The 20,046-nt window shown below is 39.5% G+C and overlaps 1 protein-coding gene across 4 annotated transcripts in view; it reads left to right on the forward strand.

Annotated features, from left to right (window-relative positions):
* The window catches only part of TFAP2E (transcription factor AP-2 epsilon), a 213,204-nt gene that overhangs the window by 49,808 nt on the left and 143,350 nt on the right, over positions 1–20,046 (forward strand). For 2 of the 4 annotated variants that reach the window (XM_044059502.1, XM_044059513.1), the window contains exon 4: positions 8,707–8,766. The exons of the other annotated variants lie outside the window; for them this stretch is intronic. In XM_044059502.1, coding sequence (XP_043915437.1) covers positions 8,707–8,766 — 60 coding nt within the window. The remainder of the gene's footprint in view (positions 1–8,706; positions 8,767–20,046) is intronic. 4 annotated transcript variants of the gene reach the window in all.

Below are 20,046 nucleotides of genomic sequence, written 5' to 3' on the forward strand. Positions count from 1 at the left end.
TATAAGATCTTTTCCAAAGGTCTCATAAGTTGTATCATCTGAGCAGATACATCTCATTCTGATAAATTGGGATTTTGGGATGTTTTTGGCTATGTGGGGTGGATGAAAGCTTGAGGCGTGGAGAAGGGAATTATATTGTGGGTATTTACGAAACACCTCAGTTCGTAAAGTGTGGTCCTAATTCATAGTTACCAGGACATCTAAGTATGTTATTTGGTCCACACTATAATTTGCTGTAAACTGTAGACGCCATTTATTTTCCTTTAAATATCCCACAAATTCCAATAAATATTCCACATCTGATCTCCACACCATCCAGCAATCATCCAGGAACCTACGCCAGATGTCAATCTCATCCAAGTAGATGTTATGGGACCTGTCATAAATGAGATGTTCCTCTACATATGCCATAAAAAGGTCTGCATAAATGGGGGAAAAAGATGCCCCCATAGCTGTTCCTTTCACCTGCCAGTAGCACTGGTCCCCATAAAAGAAAACATTCTTGGTAAGGACATGATCCATCAGACAAACGAGAAAGGTGTTAAATCCAGGTTGGTAGAGATTGGACTTGTATAACCAGTATTCAATTGCTTCAATGCCAGCCTGATGAGGAATGTTAGTATATAATGCGCTAACATTGAGTGTACAAAGGATCGATCCCTCCTCTAATTGTACATCAGAAATGATGTCCAAAAATTTAGTTATATCCTGAATCCTAGCTCATACCCATTTTAAAAGTGGTTGTAAATATTTGGTAAGAAACCTGGATAGAGGCTCAGTGATGGATCCCCGGCCTGAAACAATCGGTCTACCTGGTGGATTCAAAAGATCTTTATGGATTTTGGGTAGAAAATAAATATATTGGTTATTGGGATCAGGAACTGTGAGATGATATAAGGTAGAGTCTGAGATAATACCTTCAGCCTTTGCAGAGGCCAATAATTCATTAGTTTATTTTTTAAACCTAAAGGCGGGATCAAGAGGCATATTAAAATAGTGTAGCCTGTCCCTTAGTTGTTTTTATACTTCAGCATCATATTTGTCCCAGCTCATGCTCCACCCTTGTCAGCTGAAAGAATAACAATCTCCTTATTATTTTCTAATTCACGTAGGGTATCTATCTCAATCTTTGACAGATTGTTCGGCCGACAAATTAAGTCCCTGGAGTAATAATGTAAATCTTTGAGAATAGAAGTCTGAAATGACTGAATGCTATGATTCATAGGTGGAACAAATTTGGATTTATGATAAGTAAAGTCCTGACCAGCACTGGACACAACACTATCTTTGAAATGCAACTTCAGGTTCAATAATCTGCAAAAAGCAATAACATCCTGAGTCAAAATGTCTTCTGATGTAAAAAAACCTGGAATAAAATTAAGACCTTTATTAAGGAGATTGGTCTGTGCATCAGACAAAGTGACATGGGAGATATTCAACACACTGGTATTAGGGCATACATTCACTTTTGAGTCAAGAGTTTCAATAAGCTTTCCATGTCACTTATTCCTGTTATGTTTTCTCCCTGCTCTTTTGTAGGGCCTAAAGGGCCAGTAGTGTTAGCTCTTTTAGGACTGGGTGAATCTGGGTTGTACTGCATGTCCAGGTCAGTGGCTGAGGAGGAATTCTCTGATGATGTATCCCCAGTAGATTGTTTCTTTAATATGGATCTGGGTTGCTTACATTTGATTGTTTTACTATTGCCCCCCTTCAAATCTAACATGCCTATTGACACTGAAGGGTTTCCCCGTCTCATAATCCTCCTGATCCCATTGGAATTTCCAAACCTTTCTATCCTTTAATTGTTGTTCTAGGTTCAGGAGATCCTTACACAATTTATTAAGGTGCAAGGGACTATGTTGGCTGTGTCATTAAAATATTACATCTGAGTGTTTGTCAAAAACAGTGGAAGTTACTCTTCATTGTTTTTTGGATGCCTGTAGTAGTCATGAATTGTCCATATGAGAAACAAGATATTTAAACTCAAGGACTCTCATAATACCAGATCAACTTTCCCAAAGGTCAGCGATTAACTTTGTAGCCATGTCATCAGACCTGAGGGCGCATGTTCTGGACACTGAAGTCTTGGTGGTGAGTTGGGACAGAGAGCTGGACTACTGGCTTAACTAAATTTTAATGATTAGATACATTCCTCTGCCCCTTCTCAGTTTTAGTACCCAGACCCCAAGGAGGTAGATCGACTTTGTATGGTGCAGGGGGGCAAGTTTTAGAATGCTTTATTAGCTTTAGTTCATTCTTCCAGCTTCCATACTCAGAATGCTGTGATGACCAGGTGGGCTGCATGCAAAGTTTCCACTTACTTGTTCATTTCGATAGGTATGTCCATGACTTGCCCTTAGGAGCATTTAGCCAGACAGAAGAGACTTATCTTCTTCCTCTGTGAGAATCAGAGCTAACTAACACGGCTTGCACTCCCCCCTGCTAACCTTCTGATACCTGACTTATTAATGAAACTGGGCCAAAAGTGGTGATGAGTGGACTAACTTTTGCACCAGGGACTGGCCATCTGGTGATTTCTACATATACTTTTAGTCATCCCTCCACCTTAGCAGGACTATAAACTTAGACCTTGCACTGTATTACTTTCCCTTATCCAGACTGCCTGTGCTGTAATGCCTGCAGCTCCTGTCAGAAGACATAGCTCTTGATACGGATTTTGCCAATAAGTGGTGCAACAGCATCAGATCCCTCCTGCTACATGACAGCCATCAGCTGTCCTGCTACCACATGTTCTTCCTCCTTAACAGCTGCCAGTGCTCATCTGCAGTATACAGTCTGTTATGTGGCATCTTTCTCCAAGTGTGTGCCTGCACTTATTGGGATAGAGCCAGCCTTACTCTGTGCTATCCTTAAAGTGTCTCAGCATCAGTGAGCATTGTCTCCATTTTTTCTAAGGATTTAGTTTAGCAGTACAGAGACGCAGACTTGAGCAAAACACAAGGATTGTCCGACTTACTCTCCCTATAATTCATTCTGGTTATTAGACAAGTTGTTGATCAAAGTTAGCTAATAGTGCATTCACCTGACTTTCACTATAGATGTCTTATGTCTGTTTTGAATTCTTGAATTACTTTATTTGTTTTTGAACTTTTATGTTCTCTGAAATGCTGTTTCATAATGTCAGCTGCTCTATTCATGGAAAAAAGAAAAAAAAAACACTTCCTTATGTTACCCTGAGACAGTTCTGTTTTGTAAACCTTCTTGTTCTTATATGTATCTGACAACATGCTGCTTTAGTTAATGAGATACCCTAAAGTTGTGTGTGTGTGTGTGTGTGTGTGTGTGTGTGTGTATGTGTATGTATGTATATGTATGTTGGAGTGTATGTGAGTGGTGCCCTGACATACACATAAATACACATGCACACACACACACACACACACACACACACACACACACACACACACACACACACACACACACATACACGCACGCACACACCACATACTCACATAGAATTTCCTGTTAGGTTTGTATATTGTATTATTCTCTTTTAATCTTTTTATATAGCTTCCTTTCCTGATTTTGAAGAATAGGATAACCAGAACTGGACAAGACAGTCTGAGTGAGATACTTCTAGCTGTCAGCACAGAAAGCTAACTTTGTCTTGCTTTTCAGCATATAATAGAATTTACCATTAATGCAAGAGGGCATTTCTTCACCTTCTGTAGTGTCAGTTATGAAGGCAGTGTGTGTGGGAGGGTGCTGATTGTGGAAGTGAACCTAGTGGGTATCCCGTAATCATCATTTTATCATTTGAGGGAGGATTTTTACCTCCACCCTCAGTCACTTGTCCATTTGAAGAGGGAGAAGTCATAAGCAGGATTGGTGGTGGACAATAGTCTATACCGGGGAAAAGAACAGACAGATGTTCTCAGCCATAACATCCTTATATCACTGAATGTTGGACATTGAGGTGGGGAAATGGGAAGGGCATATAAATAAAAAAAATCCTTATGGCTGCGAGCATAATGCTGCACTGGGATGTTTTAATGTTCTCTCAAGCAATGGAAATATTTCAAATTAGGTCCAGAGGGGGTCAAAAATGATTCCCAGCATCCAAGATCTAGGAAAGGCATCAGGGGTAGCTGATGGTATGTTCAACACAGACTAAAAATAAAAAAAAAAAAAAGTTTTAGAGTATACCACTTTAGGTCATATACTAGGTTGCTCATTTCGCGTGTAACATGATGGCTGACATTATTGTACAGAGCATTTCCAGTCTTCTTCCAGTGCACTATCCCATAATGCTCTGTGTTGGGCAGCTAGCAATGGTCTACGTTTCTTTGGCATCTTTGAAGGTACACTGTCTTTCCACAGTCTTGCCCAGCTTTGGAGCTGAATGGCCCTGTAGGAAGTTTCTATGTGGAAATGGTCTTGCATTGACCTACTTCATCTGTCTTTATTACATTTTGTATGCAGTCAAGGTGTATGTCCATAAGGACTAAAGAGAAAGTACTACGTTTTAGAGCATTAGGAACTTCATTTGTCACATGATTTGGTAAATCTGTTAAGAGTCTTGGGCCAGACAGGATATGTGCCCCTTTAAACTCTGCTGTAACACTGCTGTACTCTGGGGATACCACACATTCCATTATACAATTAGGGGACATGGAGCAAATCAGGCAATCAGAACAGCTAACTTAGCCTTTAGCACGAGTTTTATTTCCATATAAATATTAGTTGGAATGCCAAATATTTCAAGCACAATGCACACACTCTACAGAGTAGTAAATTCTACCAGAAAATTAATTACTGTAATTTCTGTATCAAAAATAGAAGAAAAACACTGAAAATAAATGTTAGCATTAACAGGACAGATAACTGTAACCTCACATCATTACAGTGGGTGTTTTTCATTTTGTTTATCCCAATGTAATATTTATGAATCTCACATGCAATTAAGGTACAAAGCTCTGTTACTATGTTGAAATGTGAGATGTGAGGAAAAATCACCATATATGTATGTATTTATGTGTGTGCATATATATATATATATATATATATATATATATATATATATATATATATGGTTCTACCTCACTTCAACGACACGCCGGAACATCGACAGGGAAATCGCGAGCCCCAGAAGATCGACAGAGCAGAAGACCGACGCGACGGGACCTAGAAGATTCACAAGCAGAAGACCGACCTGACGGATGAAAGCACCGACGCCGAGGATGCCGAAATGGGAAAAGGCTGTGTAAGTATGCGGTAGTGACGGACGTTAGGGTGCGAGTAAGGTAAGTGTGGATAGGGGTGGGTTAAGTGAGTTAGGGTTAGGGAGCGGGTCAGGTAAGTGTGCGGTAGTGATTGTGTTTGGGTTAGGGGCAGGATAAGTGAGTTAGGGTTAGGGAGCGGGTCAGGTAAGTGTGCGGTCGTGATTGTGTTTGGGTTAGGGGCGGGATAAGTGAGTTAGGGTTAGGGAGCGGGTCAGGTAAGTGTGCGGTAGTGACGGACCTTAGGGTTAGGGTTTGGGTTAGGGTTGTAGGTAGTTGTGTATGTGAGGTTTAGTGTGGGTTTGTAGGGATTTTGGTGTGCTTGTGTTGTGTATGTGGTTTTTGTTTGTTGATTGTGGTGTGTGAAGTGTATGAGGTTTCGTGTTTGTGTACCGTCAGTTATTTCGTTGTCGGGCATGTGGGATTTCGTGTTTTTGTACTGTCGGTTATGTGGTTTCGGTTATTGCGTTGTCAGTGTTTTGGTGTTTCGTTTATGTGAGGTAGAACCATATATATATATATATATATATATATATATATATATATATATATATATATATATATATATATATATATATATATATATATATATATATATATACATACATATATATATATATATATATATATATATATATATATATATATATATATATATATATATATATATATAGATATATATATATATATATATATATATATATATATATACAGATATATATATATATACACACACACACACACACACACGCACACGCACACGCACACGCACACACACACACACACACACACACACACACGTAAATATATATTAGAGAAATAACAATCAGAGATGGACAGGTGCAGCCTCAGCTTAATAACTTAATCAGGCTAAGTTCTTACAAAGTTAACAGTATTTCTTTTTGTAAATAAAAACGTGGCTCCATTCATGTGATCACTAGCTAGGCAACAGGTTTAGTGTTGTCAAGGCTCATAAAGCTCATTAAAATGTAACATTGCATTAATTGCATATTAAGAACAATATCTTGGAGAGATAGAAGTTATGCTGAGATTTAGTCCTTCTAGGCCTGGGCACTTGGCCCTTTGGAATCAGATCTAGCCAGGATCAAACACTCAGGCAGTCAGAAATAAGTTTCACAGTAACTTCCACCCTCCAAGGTATTTTTCTTACATTAAACATGGCCCAAAGAGTTTGTTTGTCTCAGTGTACACTTTCCAGTTTTCTATAAAAGGCTGACACATTGTCAGTATAATGTCGTCTTTGCTGCTTTATGGACATTCATCTTCTTTGAAGGTGAGTACCTAGGAAATATTACTTCGCCCTTTTAGCTGAAGTTTGCTTCTAACTTTCATTCATCCAAAAGATTACAGGAGAACATATTCCGATACTTGCTCAGGGTAGCTTTATAATGTAAATGTCTCCGTTAAGATTAATAACAACTTAAGATGTATATTTGATGCTTTATTTCCAGTCCTATACCATCCAGCCCACTAAGGAGTCCCTGTAATTTGTGTGAAATGCATAAAAGCAAAGTTGTTTCTTATTCTGCAATGGGCTTGATCATGAAAACCCATGGCATTTCATGAAATATACCTTACAATTACAAGAATGATGCAGGCTGGACTCAGATACATGAAGATAACTAGGATTCAGGGGAAAGTGCCAAATGTCTTTTTAGTTGGCATATATGGCTGACTACTATTGTAGTTTTGAAGTACAATTCTTCTCATTTTGAAAGGTAACTGAGTAAAAATTTTGAAAAAAATTCTGATGGTCAGCTGAGTTAGTTAAACAGAATTCCAACTCAAAAAGTAATAATTGAAAAGTTTTATTGCAGCTACCTCCCCTCAGACAATTCCAGCAACTTAGAAAGTTAAATTAAGACATCAGCAGTTACATTTAATTAGTTGTGCCATCTTTAGCAGAGCTGTTGATGTATATTATTTGTTATTTTTACTTTTACTATTTTTGTAATGCAGCATAATGGCAATTATTTTAATATACCACCCCCCATTAAACAGATAGTGTGACTTAATTTGCATTATAAATCACAACATCCATAACAAGACACTGCTTTCCATTAATTTCCTTTGTAGGAGGGCTTAACCCCCATCTTGTTCTTAAAAGCAAATGGGGTTAATCCCTTATATACAGGATTAAGAGAAAACAAATTTCAGAGTTTGGCTGAAGATATGTGACCTGATGTGTGAGGACTTCATTCTAAAAGTAATGTAGTTGGTGTAATGATCCTATTCTCAATGCATTTTAAGTGAAGGCTAAATAGTATAAAGTTATGCTGAACAATGTTATCTCTGAAGGAATGTTTATAAAACTGGGTCACTTTCACACAGTTTGCAGTCATTTCCAGTACTTGAAGTTATATGTAAAACTGTTATAAAAGAGCTTGTTGCTGTTGAAACGTATATAAAGTCATAGAGAAATATTATTTTAATGAAGGACTACAACTGCTAGCTTAAGATTTCATTGGGAATTTGTCAAATATTTTTTTATAACAAAAGCAGTATATGCCTCATTAATTTTAGTTTTCACTTTCACTTTTCACTTTATGATATTTTGTTTTGGTAGAAGATAAACAACTACTTAGCAAAGGTAAAATTTTCCAGAAATGATGCTACCTATATTTATTTGTTTAATTTCCCTAGCAAAATAGATACATCCTAATGCAGAATTAAACACAAATGTGGTAAGGATTATCATTTTTATCTCCTGTTCTTGGAAAACTTGCAGTCAGTGTGCTACATGAGAGTTGATTGTTTTCACCAACATCTAATGAAGTGATTCAACTGAAGCAAGATGTGCCATGTGAAAAATTAAAATAACAGAGCATTCAAGCTAAACCTCATGGTTTCTTCAAAAATTAATTTCTTAGCTTTTCTTACACTGTTCTTGATCCTGTGTTTGTATCTTGTATTAATGCTGCATTACTTTTAACCCCTTGAAAAATATTTCTGATGAAAATATTTTGTGTCACTCCTCTTCACTTTGCTCCTGTCTACCTTTGCTTTCTCCATGGCAGACTCCCTCATTCCCTTCACAGTGGGACCTTGGTAGATTCAGGATCACTTTACAGTATTTGAGAGAGAGCCCCATCTAATAAGTCAGTATTTCTGTTTATGTCTGCCCTTTCAAATGGTCCACACATGCAGGTATACATCAAAACCATGTTTTCAGTGTTCCCTGTGGTTTACATAGAGAGATAGTAACAGTGCCAGCAGATGAGGTCAGTGTAAATGTTCTGCTTGGTCATTTTCTACTCCATCCTTATGGCTAGTTCAACTCAAGTCTTCCTTGTGTTTAGAATTAGTGACTGGAACAGCAAGCCAAACTACTGGGACTGAAGGTGGAGGGGCTTTGTGCTGGTGGGGATAGAATTTGTGGTTATAATATGATGGACAAGACAAAGGGCTGTGAAAAATAAGCACATTATTTCTTTTTCCCTTTCAGAAAATCTTCCCATGCATAAGCAACAAAGAACCTTTTTCGGAGTAAAATATCCACTGGCATGTGAGTTTATTAACTCTTTAGTCATCTGCTAAAACAGTGTGAACTAACCTCCCTAATTAAAATATTGTTTTCAGCAACATTTTAATCTATGATGAAGGATGAACCATTGTTTGTCTTTTTTGTATGTTAGCATGTTTGTATATATGTATGTTTGTGTGTGTGTGTGCGTGTTTGAGTGCTCGTGTGTGTGGGTGTTTGAGTGCTCATGTGTGTGCGTGTGTGCTTGAGGGCTCGTGTGTGCGTGTGTGTTTGAGTGCTCGTGTGTGTGCTTGAGTGCTCGTGTGTGCATGTGTGTGTTTGAGTGCTCGTGTGTGCATGTGTGCGTGTGTGTGTTTGAGTGCTCATGTGTGTGCATGTGCACGCATGCACGTGTGTTTGAGTGGTCGTGTGTGCGTGTGTGTGTTTGAGTGCTCGTGTGTGCATGTGTGCATGTGTGTGTTTGAGTGCTCGTGTGTGCATGTGCACGCATGCACGTGTGTTTGAGTGGTCGTGTGTGTGCGTTTGAGCAATAATGTAAAGGTGAGAAAAGGACGCTTGATTAAATGCTTCCTCTTTGAGCCCTGCCCAAACAGTAAGAAATGCATAAATTTAACAGTTGATGTACAGTATGTTTTCCCAATTTCCAGACTTTAATTACATGAGTAAAAATAGCAGGCTGCTACTGTTATGTCATAGTCTGGCAGTGGATAACAGCTCTTGAGCTGTTATTCAAGGTTCAGGCCTCTGTTATAGTATAGTTTGAGTTCCCTGTTTTGCTTATGATATTGCAATGTTTTCTTAATGATTCTAAGGGCCTTCCCACTCATTTGTAGATGGACAGCAGCCAGTTTCTCAAAAGTTAATGAAAGTGTGTGTTTTTGGATGATGTGGTAAAGTAGTGACACCTGCATATGCCCTTCTCCCAGCAAAGGATAAGGTTTTGTCTTCCACTGCTTCTGCTGGCTTTGAACACTAAATCCATTGTGGGCCATTGGTGCCTGTTCATTCCTTTGAGGGTCAGTATTCAGCTATTATCTTGACTTTGGAATATTTTATATTACTGCATGGGGGGATGGAATAGCCCAATAGGGTATCCTGTTTCAGTGCTTTACATTTTACATTAAAAAAGTCTGTTTAGTAATCTTTAAATTTCATTACAGTACATTTTACATTAAATATCTTTGTCTACTAATCTTTAAAGCAGACATTCACTTTAATTTGCAGTGATGCGTGTCTGGGGCAACATTGTTTGAGGGTAGCAGACTATTATCCTGAGTTAGCTTTCTTCATGGAAGTTTCCAGAACTGACTCACATAGCTCCAGGCAGAGAAGGGCATGTATTAATGTTACTGTATCTCTGACTCTGGCCCGGAACTGACTCTGGTCTCAGTAGTAAAAAAGCTACCAGACGGAAGAAATGATTATCCAGTTTAGTTCTAGCAATGGAAATCTGAGAGAGACACGAGTACAGTAAAGGATGGGGAATCATTGAAAAGAATGTCTGTAGCCATACATGGCTTAAGGAAGTTCAACACATTATATAGTACAATATGCTTTAAAGGGAACTTGGACATCTCTTGTATTTATTGCTAAAACTTTTAGAGTTTTGCTTGACCCTGTATTATGTGGGACGCCTACATTCCAGTCAGGGGATTGTCGCTGTACTTTTTTCTTTTTTTCCGTCTCTTGTAAAAAAGTCCGAAGTGAGGACTAACTCTGTGCTTAAGAAAAAAAAAACAACTAAAAAAACAAATAATCTAGTACATATGTGAATGTGAATGCTTACTCTACAGAGTCAAGCCCTACAGGCAGGAGGTGGGTTTGGCCTGACTTTTTCTGTTTGATGTTTTTTTTTTGTAAGAAAACAAAAGAGAAAGAAGTTGCTCAAGGTCTGTGAGCATAGTTTCAAGTAATAACAGTGTCTTGGTTCTTATAAGGCAGTTGTAACCTATTCCTTACTGTACTTGGTAGTTCTGAACATGTCAGCAGAGTTTGAAATTTCTGTGGTTTTGAAATGATTTTATGATCCTTCAAAACATGCTGTTAGGGCTGCATGCTGCTGAAATATTTCACTCAGATTTGTGTTCAGTCATAATGTCCTGACTGTGCAACCTAATCCATACAGAATATCTAAATGCATCCTTGTCTTTCATCTGCCAAATCCACGCAGTTAGTTGTCGCCTCCATGGCATAGAAGGATAAAGACCTACATATCTGCTGGCAGAGCTGACAGTGCTGGGTGGGTGGCTTGCCTGTCTGGGGTTGTGTGGCTGTGCAGTAGTTACTCATATTCTACCACATGGGAGTATGCAGCATATGATAAGGGACACGAGCTTGACATTGGCAAGCTATGACATGCACTGAAATACACATGGGCAGGGGGAGGTAGTTTGGGCCTCTGCAGTGAATAAGGTATTGGGTTATGAGTAACAGTAAATGCTGCTGAGGTCTGCCTTGTGAATGATGTGACTATGGGGATGACGGTGGAGGTAGTTTTCAGCCTGAAGACAGTAAGAGTCTGATTGTTTAATGCACATGGCCTCAGTTGGAGGGGTAAAACTGGATCCTCAGGCCACTGGGACAAGAATATTCTCTTTTTACTGTAGCAAGGTGGAAGCTGTGAAGTGAGATAGGGCACAAGTGTCATGCCTACCTGGCTGATGGCTCTTATCAGCTGGTTCTTGCCATGGGCAGAGGATGTGCACCACTGTCCAAGGAATGAAGGGGCTCATGACTTACAGGAAAGGGGCTGATGGTCAGCAGCCAGGGAGGCATAAAGAGTTGAAATAAATCAATGCAGTTGAATGTGATATCTAACTGCATCCAAACAATTTTTGGTGTCCTTTGCGGAGATGTACCAGTGCTCTGATATAACCAATCTGACCATGTGATTGGCTGGTAAAAAATATACTAAGCAGCTCGTCTTTGGAAATTGGGTTTTGCAGTGGTGGGGATAGAATGTATTCCAAAATAAATAAAGTTTCATATTGATGAAAGGAAAGTGTTGACTTGCTGACCATTCCATTAGTAAAGTGTGAATAACTGTAAGTGATTAAGCATCTGAAGAAAAAGCTTAAGATAATATGAGGACATTGATGAGTGCTCCATATGGAAAGTATTCTATGGCTGTAGATGGGGCCAATCTGAAACATGGATACTGCAGCTACACAGTGGGACTGATGAGTGCCATAACACTAATCTTTGAATTATGCTAATAATTTGGTGCTTTTCTTCTGGGGCTGGTTTGACACTAGCCTTTACATGGAAATTAATGTTCAGAGGTTCATGGGTTCATAGGAAGTTACTAGGCTAATGGCCCAGGAGCCCTTACAAGCATAGCCATGTTCCAGCCCATCGCACTAGAGAGCCGTGCTTCAAGCAGAGCTAAATCAACACCTACTGTCCTGTCTAGGAGGGACACTGGTAAGACTCCCAGGGTGAATTTACGGTTTCCCATCCAGTCAACCAAGTTACGCTTAAATAGGGTTAGTGAAGGGCTTTGCTTCACTTGAAGAGGAAATTTGTTCCAGAGGAGATGTATCCTTGGGAAATGAATCTGTCTCTCCAGCAAGTCCTGTTGATGTCACATACCAGGTTAAGATCCTTAGAACGAGTGTAGTGAGTACCATTTGATTTGTGGATGTGCAGCATTTCCATTAGAGCAGGATCTGGGATTGCCTTAAAAGCAAGGCACAGATCTCCTCTGAGTAGTCTGTACAACACAGAGCACACAGACAGAGATTTCAGTCTGTTGACATATGACATGTGTTGCAGGCCCTGAATTTTCTTTGTAAGAAACTTTGGGGTCTTTCAAATTGCTGCAGGTGCCTGGTTAGATACATACCAAAGGGGCATTGTACTCTATTATTGGCCTGATAAGGGAAGAGTACAGGGGAATTATGACCTCTATTTTTTTCTGGAGGCAATGCCCTTACTTATGAGGTAGGCAATGTAGAAGGCCCTTCTTGTCACTGTGGGGACATGGTGGTCAAAGGAGAGGCTTCTGTCAACCTGTGTGCACAAATGTCTCACCACAGATTGAGTGCTTAAGGTGTTGTTATTAATGTGGTAATCTGCCAGGATGTTGCCCTTGCTGAAGGGGATAATTATAATTTTTTTTTGCATTTAGATAGTCTTGTAGGATGTTGACATCTCAGGGGAACTCAATGACCACTACCAGGTTGCAGTCATCTGCTAACTTTGTCAGCCATATACCTTTTGTTTTTTACTTGCAGATTCCAAATAATAGGGACCCTAGCACTGAACCCTGTGGGACACCACTGGTTACAGGTCTGCTAGTGGAGGTAGAGTCCACTATTTTAATTGTGTGAATTCTATCTGTGAGCATGTTTGCAACCCACCTGACAATATATGGGTTGACCTCCAGCTGGGTTAGATTGTCAATGATGCCAGAGTGGGGAATAGTGTCAAAGGCCTTGGCTAAGTCCAAGTAGGCTGTGTGTACAGCTTTACCTTCATCCTGGGCTTTGGTGACTATCTCAAAGAAGTCCACCAAGTTCAATAGACACAATCTCATCTTAACAAAACCAAACTGGGTAGGGTCAAGGGTTTGGAGGTCACCTATATCTTTGTTGATAAGGTCCATAATAATCCTCTCCATGGCCTTGCTGATAAGGCTGGTTAGGCTTATGGGACTATAGTTCCCGGGGTCAGTGGATTGACCCCCTTTATGTAAAGAGATGATGGTAGCTGTTTTCCATTCTGCAGGGACGTAACCAGTGTTTAGGTTGTGATTAAACAGAGCGTCCAGTGATGGAGCTAATTCCTGTTTTAATCCATTCAGAACTCAGCCAGGGATGTTATCAGGTCCCATAGGGGCTGTGTTTTTGGCTTTGGAAAGGGTTTTTAAAACCTGATCTTTAGAGATTACAGGTGGTGAACAGGTAGGGGGATAATTTGGGGTATATGATGGTGGGGACAAGGGAGAAACATCTCACTAAACCTATCTGCTAGTAGGTTGGCTATTTCCATGGGTTCAGTATATTATTGTGCCATTGGCAACTAGTTCTGTGCAAACCCGGGTTTTTCCTTTAAGGCTGCAGATGTAGCTAAAGAATGCTTTATGGTTACCCTCTGCAAGGGAAGCTAACTTTGATTTATAGTTAGCTTCAGATTACTTTACTAAGTGTCTTATTTGCTTATTTAAGCAGAGTAGGGAGTGCTTCCAATTTTGGGACCATTCCTTCCTACTCCTAGATAGCAATTTCTTTCTCCTATTGTATAGCCTGTTTATGGCAGATGTCCACCAGGCAGGTTTATTCCATTTAGAAAAACTAGCTTTGACACTGTCTGGTATGGCAATTTTAGAGATGTTTGTAAAAAGACAGTGGTGTATGTCCCAGTATAGGTGCCTTTACCATCAGAGGGGGCTGGATCTGTGAAGCTATTAATGCCATCATCTAGTAAGTTGTAATTTGCTTTTCAGTTTAGTTTTTGCTGAGGGGTGCTATGGTCTCCCATGCTAGGGAGCACCAGGTCTAGAAAGTTTGTGCCCCTTGTAGGGGTGTCAGCTAACTGGTCCAGGGCATTTGAGTTAACAAAGTTCAAGAACCTTTGGGTAAGTACATTAGCACAGGTGTAGTTTTCCCAGTCTATGGACGGGTAATTGAAGTCAACCATAACCAGGGTGTTTGGTTGTATATTGAGTGACTCAAGTAGCTCCAGGTAGCCATCTTGAGTATCCTGATTCATGGTGGATGTCCTATAGCTAGCAATAACTAGGAGCGGGGTCTTGCCTACGGTCAGTTGTACCTGGAGTAGTTCAAGGGAATCATTCTGTTTAACCAATCTGGAGGTGTATTTATCTTTGATGAACATTGATGCTCTGCCTCCTTTAGTTCTTCCACCCACATTTAGTGGTCTAAATATGTGGAAGGCATTGTAACCCAGTATGGCAGGGGTACTCTCTGTGGTCTTAAACAAAATCTCTCTGTGACTGCACAGACATTAGCTTCTTTTTTTAAGGTGAGGACTTCCTCAAGTGAGTGCAGTTTTAGATTTAGAATCCTAGCATTTAGCAGCATAACCCTGAGGTTGTTTATTGAGGATATTTTTACATCAGGAATTTTGTTCTTGTGACATTGCCTAAAAAAGGCACTATGGGAGAGGCAAGAGCCTTCACCAGTAACTGAAAACCCAGGGGGGACAGGTGAAGACCATCTCTGGCAAAGCATCGAGGTCTAGCAAACATATCATCCCAGGCTGACAGGTACTGGATCACTTTAGAATGATCACAAAAGGATAAGCCAATTGTTGAAGTCAATCATTTTTTTGTTTGTATGGTGGCATCATCCTAGGAGAAGGTAGTATGCTGCTTAAGGCTAGGGGCATACCTGCTCTCAACACATAATCAGAGAGTTCCATCATATCTGTTTTCATATAGTCCAGTGAAGTACATCTCAAGTCGTTTACATCAACATGGACTATGACGGAGTCATAATAGTACCTGCTGTTGAGATACTTGAGTGCATGCATGATGTCGTGGGTCCTGGCGCCTGACCGACAGTTAACCATGACCTTTTCCTTATCCAACTTGGTGAGTGGGGCATCTATGTGTCTCACAGTGGAATCAGCAGTGACTAAGATATTGAATTTTGTTGTTTGCCTTAGGGGCTTGTCAGGTGAGATACTGGTATGTGTGCTTTTATGTGTAATGTGGTCTACTGTATGTGTGTGCTGTGTGGGCTGCCCTTGTTTTTGGGAGGTCTCTTGTCTTTAGGCAGGCTTTTTTGAGAGGACATCTGTGTATGTAGGTTTATGTGTTTTTTTGTGTGTGATTGGCACTGGAGGTGAGGTGTATGGGCTGATAAACTGATTTGTGTCAGATATACTGACTGGTGAGCAAGAGAGCTTGGATTCTAAGTTTTCTAATATGAATGCACCTCTTGCATGTAGAATTTGAGTGCATTAGGAGAAGTGGGTTGTCAGTGTACATGAGGCAATTGCTACATTGCCTCAGGATGCCTAGGTCGACCAAGTTGGATGGAAAAATGGTAGGCAATTGTCCATCCATAGTGCTAGGTGTAGTGGTGTGGTTAGTAGTAGGGAAGTACTGATGTGACCAGATGGGGGTGCTGTAAGTGTCTGGTTTGTGAGGGCTAATGAGTGGGACTAGTGGTTATACTACAGTGGCTCAGCTGAGCGTTACACTTGGCAGTGAAGCACAACCACAAGAAACCTCCATCTGAGCACCAACCATGACTAAGGGAAAATTTGTGAGTGAATAAGTTTAGCATGTATAACTGTCAAGAGTATCCCATGCAAATGCGAGGATTAAATACCAGCGAGTTTCAACAATTAAACAACCAATTACTGAAGCCCACAGAATCTTCCCCAGCAAACTCCAACTCAGATAGGTCCCTGCTACACACTTTTGCCACTAGGTATGGGGTGGGGGGCTCTCTTAATGTAAGCTGGCTGGTATTGGACCTTGAGGGTAACTCAACAAGACTAGAATCAGCAGATCTGAATCTAACCTATGCCAGAAAATGAGCAGATAGTGTGGTTGAGGTACAGGCAACAGAAACAATGCAGGAAAAGTAGCTATAAACAGCAAAGTGCAACAGGAGATGAGCTATGTTTACTTCTGCTTTAAAAATTAGTAGACATGCATTTCTTTTTATTAATGTAGGATGGACATGCAGTGAAACTAGCCAAATAAGTTATGCGTCCTGCTGCCCAAGAACTATTTGAAGGCATAATTTGCAGTAAAAGAAGCATGAGAGAGTGTTACTTTTTGAACAAATATGAGTTTATAGCTAATATTCCATACTATGTCAGAATACCACAAATGCAGTAACAATGTCTACTGTCTGTCCTGATTCCCTAATTGCCTGGTTGCTTTTGCCCACTGCAAAAATCCGACTTAAGAGTCAGTCACATAATTTTTGTTGACCTGAAAAGAGAGAAGGATCACCAGTTAAGCTTGTGAGAAGGCAGGGAGACTGTCTTCAGGTCTGTCTGAAATTGTTACTGTTATGTACCCACTAAATTACCCAAACCAGTAATGCACTATCCTAGCCACGACACAGCAATGCATATCATCAGGATTAGATTTACTGAGTTTGAGTCTAAATGCCCCCTGGGCCAATGTGATATTAACTCCTCACCACAGATTAATGGGGCATGGCAGGAGGCCTGTGTCATAACAAGGCTGCCCACTTTTTTCTGATTTAGGATGGCCCAGTGTGGCTGCAAGAGTGGTCTGGTTTCACTTAGACCAGTTAGGGGCAGATGTGAGAAGAGTACATCCTGGTGCTGCAAGAGTGGTGGTCCCCTTTTCACCTCCTGGTCAAATCAAGGCTCTTTGGAGGTTAATCTCTATGGGATAACAGGACTCAGCTAATCTGAATGTTTACAAACAAGGGCTTCCTGAGTGAGATAGTTAAGGGATCTGAATGCTCTCATTTACATAGCTCTGACTAACAGTTATCACAGAAAATTAAAGTTCTGAAGTGTTAATAAGCAACTTCCTGTGACCAAGTGTATAGAGTTTTAATTCCTTCCACACCCATTTGCTTGCTGTGTGACTCTGAGCAAATCACTTGATCAGACATTGCTCCTGGATTACCGTTGGAAAGGTACCTTGTGCCTACTGGGTTTACCTCGCTAACAAATTTGTTAAAAAATCAAAGATTCCCTGTTGCATTCCATATTTTGTAATCCACAAAACTTAACAGACACTTGGCATCCATCAGTAAACCAGCAGCCTTTTGTCTTTTAAAGCTACAACAGAGTAGTGCATTGTCTCAGACCACAGGGTTTTAGTATCTATTTTCTGTAAGCCACGCTTCCCTCCTCATGTTCTACTAGTACTCTCAGTACAGAAATGAACTGCTGTTTAACTTAATTCATGATTTCAGTTTTCAAAAAATATGTCTGAAAAATATAAACCTTATGCTAAGGAAACACTTGCAGTGATGATGCTGTGGGGCTGATGACCTTTACTCAAATGTCATCAGAGAGGGAACAATTTTGCATTTGTTTCCTCTTCAACTGTGTATATTCCAGCAGTTAGTAAGGGATATATTGTTTGAGTCTTTTGAAGATGGTAGCAAAGTGGCTGGCTGTCTGACAAAATCTATGCCTATATTTACATTTGGAGGGCAAACCCCCATGCAGGGGCAGCACCCTGTATTCCTTTTTGTAATTGTCCCAATTCTGGGTCATGACACCTCTAGGAAAAGGGAAGCCTGATATTGCATTTTGATTTGGCCAAGTCTTGCCCTTATCTATCTTCCTAATGCCCTACCTTACTCCATTCCTACTCCTCCTTCATGACACACACCTGTCACTTTCACCCCTTCCCCTGTACATGAAGCAAATTAGTGGATGCTTTAAATCCCCCTGATTCTTCTAATCCACATGCTCATTTGGAACTACATCCTCTTCAGTACCATAGGCAAATACTCCATCTATTCTTTTATTGGCTTTTTTCCACCTTGTACCTACATCTTCAACTCTTTCCTCAATAGTATTTTATCTCATATTTTCTTTTCTTCAGGCCTTGCAGAGTGTTTTATTTTTGTATTGTATTTAGAGTTTTTTTTAAGTATCTGTAGTTAGTACTGTGTTTCTCCTATACCTCTTTACTTAATTGCTTGCAGATTGATTTATTGTGTACTGTACTTTGAGATGTTTATGTATCTTTACTTACTCCGGTATTGGGTGTCTGTCATGTATTTAAAGTTTTCTGTACTTTGTGTTACTTACACTTTAATAATTGTTCTGAGTGGAGCTTTTTTCCCTGGGCCTCCGCTGAAAAAGGGCACATGCTCATTTGGACATACCCGGTCAACAAATTTCAAAATCAACAAATAAATAAATAAAGTCTTTCTTTTCTTCAGGGAATCAGTTTTCATGCATTCATACAATTTTCAATGCCCTTTTAGATATCTCATTAAATGTAATAATCTAAATGTAAGAACTACTACTAATTTCAAAAAAAAAAAAAAGAAAAACTGTTTTATTATTATAAATAATGGTTTTATAACTTGTTCTATAGCAAGATTGCCTTATGTGACAGCTATACTGATGTCATTTTCCCCTTCCCATAATGCATTCTGAGTCCCCATAAGATTATATCTTTTTTACTTCGTTTTTCTTCAGGCTGTTCTGTCCTAAGAATGGGAGTGTTTAGAATTATTGCTATTTTCCCACTCTATGGAGAGCATTGATAACTTATTTTTTAGTGATTCTCTATTTGATGTTCTTTGCAATATTCTAAATAAACTGTAATGAGACCTTTCTATTTTATTATGTACAGTATCTAAATGAAATTGCTTTTGTAATGGTAGGCATTTGTTAGGTGCAATTACTTTGCCCTATTCACTCTCTCTTTCAGCCAGGAATGTCAAATATCTTGTCATTCTAGCCCTCACCTGTGACTTCCACCATGTTGTCTTGTTGGTGTTTCTAGGAAATGTGATCCCTCAGTACCACAGTTGTTTATATGTTGTTTAAGTTTGCAAACCGTTTCATAGCTCTAGGTGGAGAGGAAAGAAGGGAAGGATACTAACAGATTGTTGCATTGACTTTTCCTGGGATAGAAGGCTGAAATGTGGGCACTGAGATGCAAAATCTAGTGACACAAAGGGTAGGATTTATGGATGTTAACCTTCAATGCGTACAGTAAACAGAATTCTTACTGCTACTGTACGTTGAGATCCATAGAAGAGGGGTGGGAACATGCACAGCATTTAACACTGCCCTAAACACTGTAACACTCCTTGACCAAGTTAGGAGCTTATTTGAGTTTTTCGTTTATATTTGTTGAGATGTATAGTATTTTTTTTATTTTCTATTTAATGAATACTCTGTTTTCTTAGTACATAAACAATGACTCTTTCATATTTTGTAGGCTATGACTACTGTGACTCAGAAGAGGATGATTTATTTTTTACTGTTATACACTACTGACCTTCACTGTAAACCCCCCGTGTAAAATGAACAACAGGATAACCAATTAGCAAAAATTAAAGTAAATATGCAAATGACTGAATGAATAAGTGAATAAATATGGTATTTATCCCAGTACCTTGTAAGCTGCTAAATGAACAGATTTCACATATGGAAGCTGCTTGAACAGATGGGAAGACTTTTGCCAAATTGCAGTTACAGTCTAAAGTGTCAGTTTGCTTTACTGTTATACAAATGTGGATGCCCAAAATGTTCAAATGTGGATGGCAATGTAAATTAATAACTGCATTGTTAGCTTTCTTAGCATAGATGTTTTAAGATGCTTTATGGTATCATACATCACTGGCAAGTTATTTAAGTAGA

The sequence above is a fragment of the Protopterus annectens genome, chromosome 1.part2 (assembly GCF_019279795.1).
Source record: "Protopterus annectens isolate FY-2018-M chromosome 1.part2, PAN1.0, whole genome shotgun sequence".
In the NCBI taxonomy this organism is placed as follows: Eukaryota; Metazoa; Chordata; order Ceratodontiformes; family Protopteridae; genus Protopterus; species Protopterus annectens.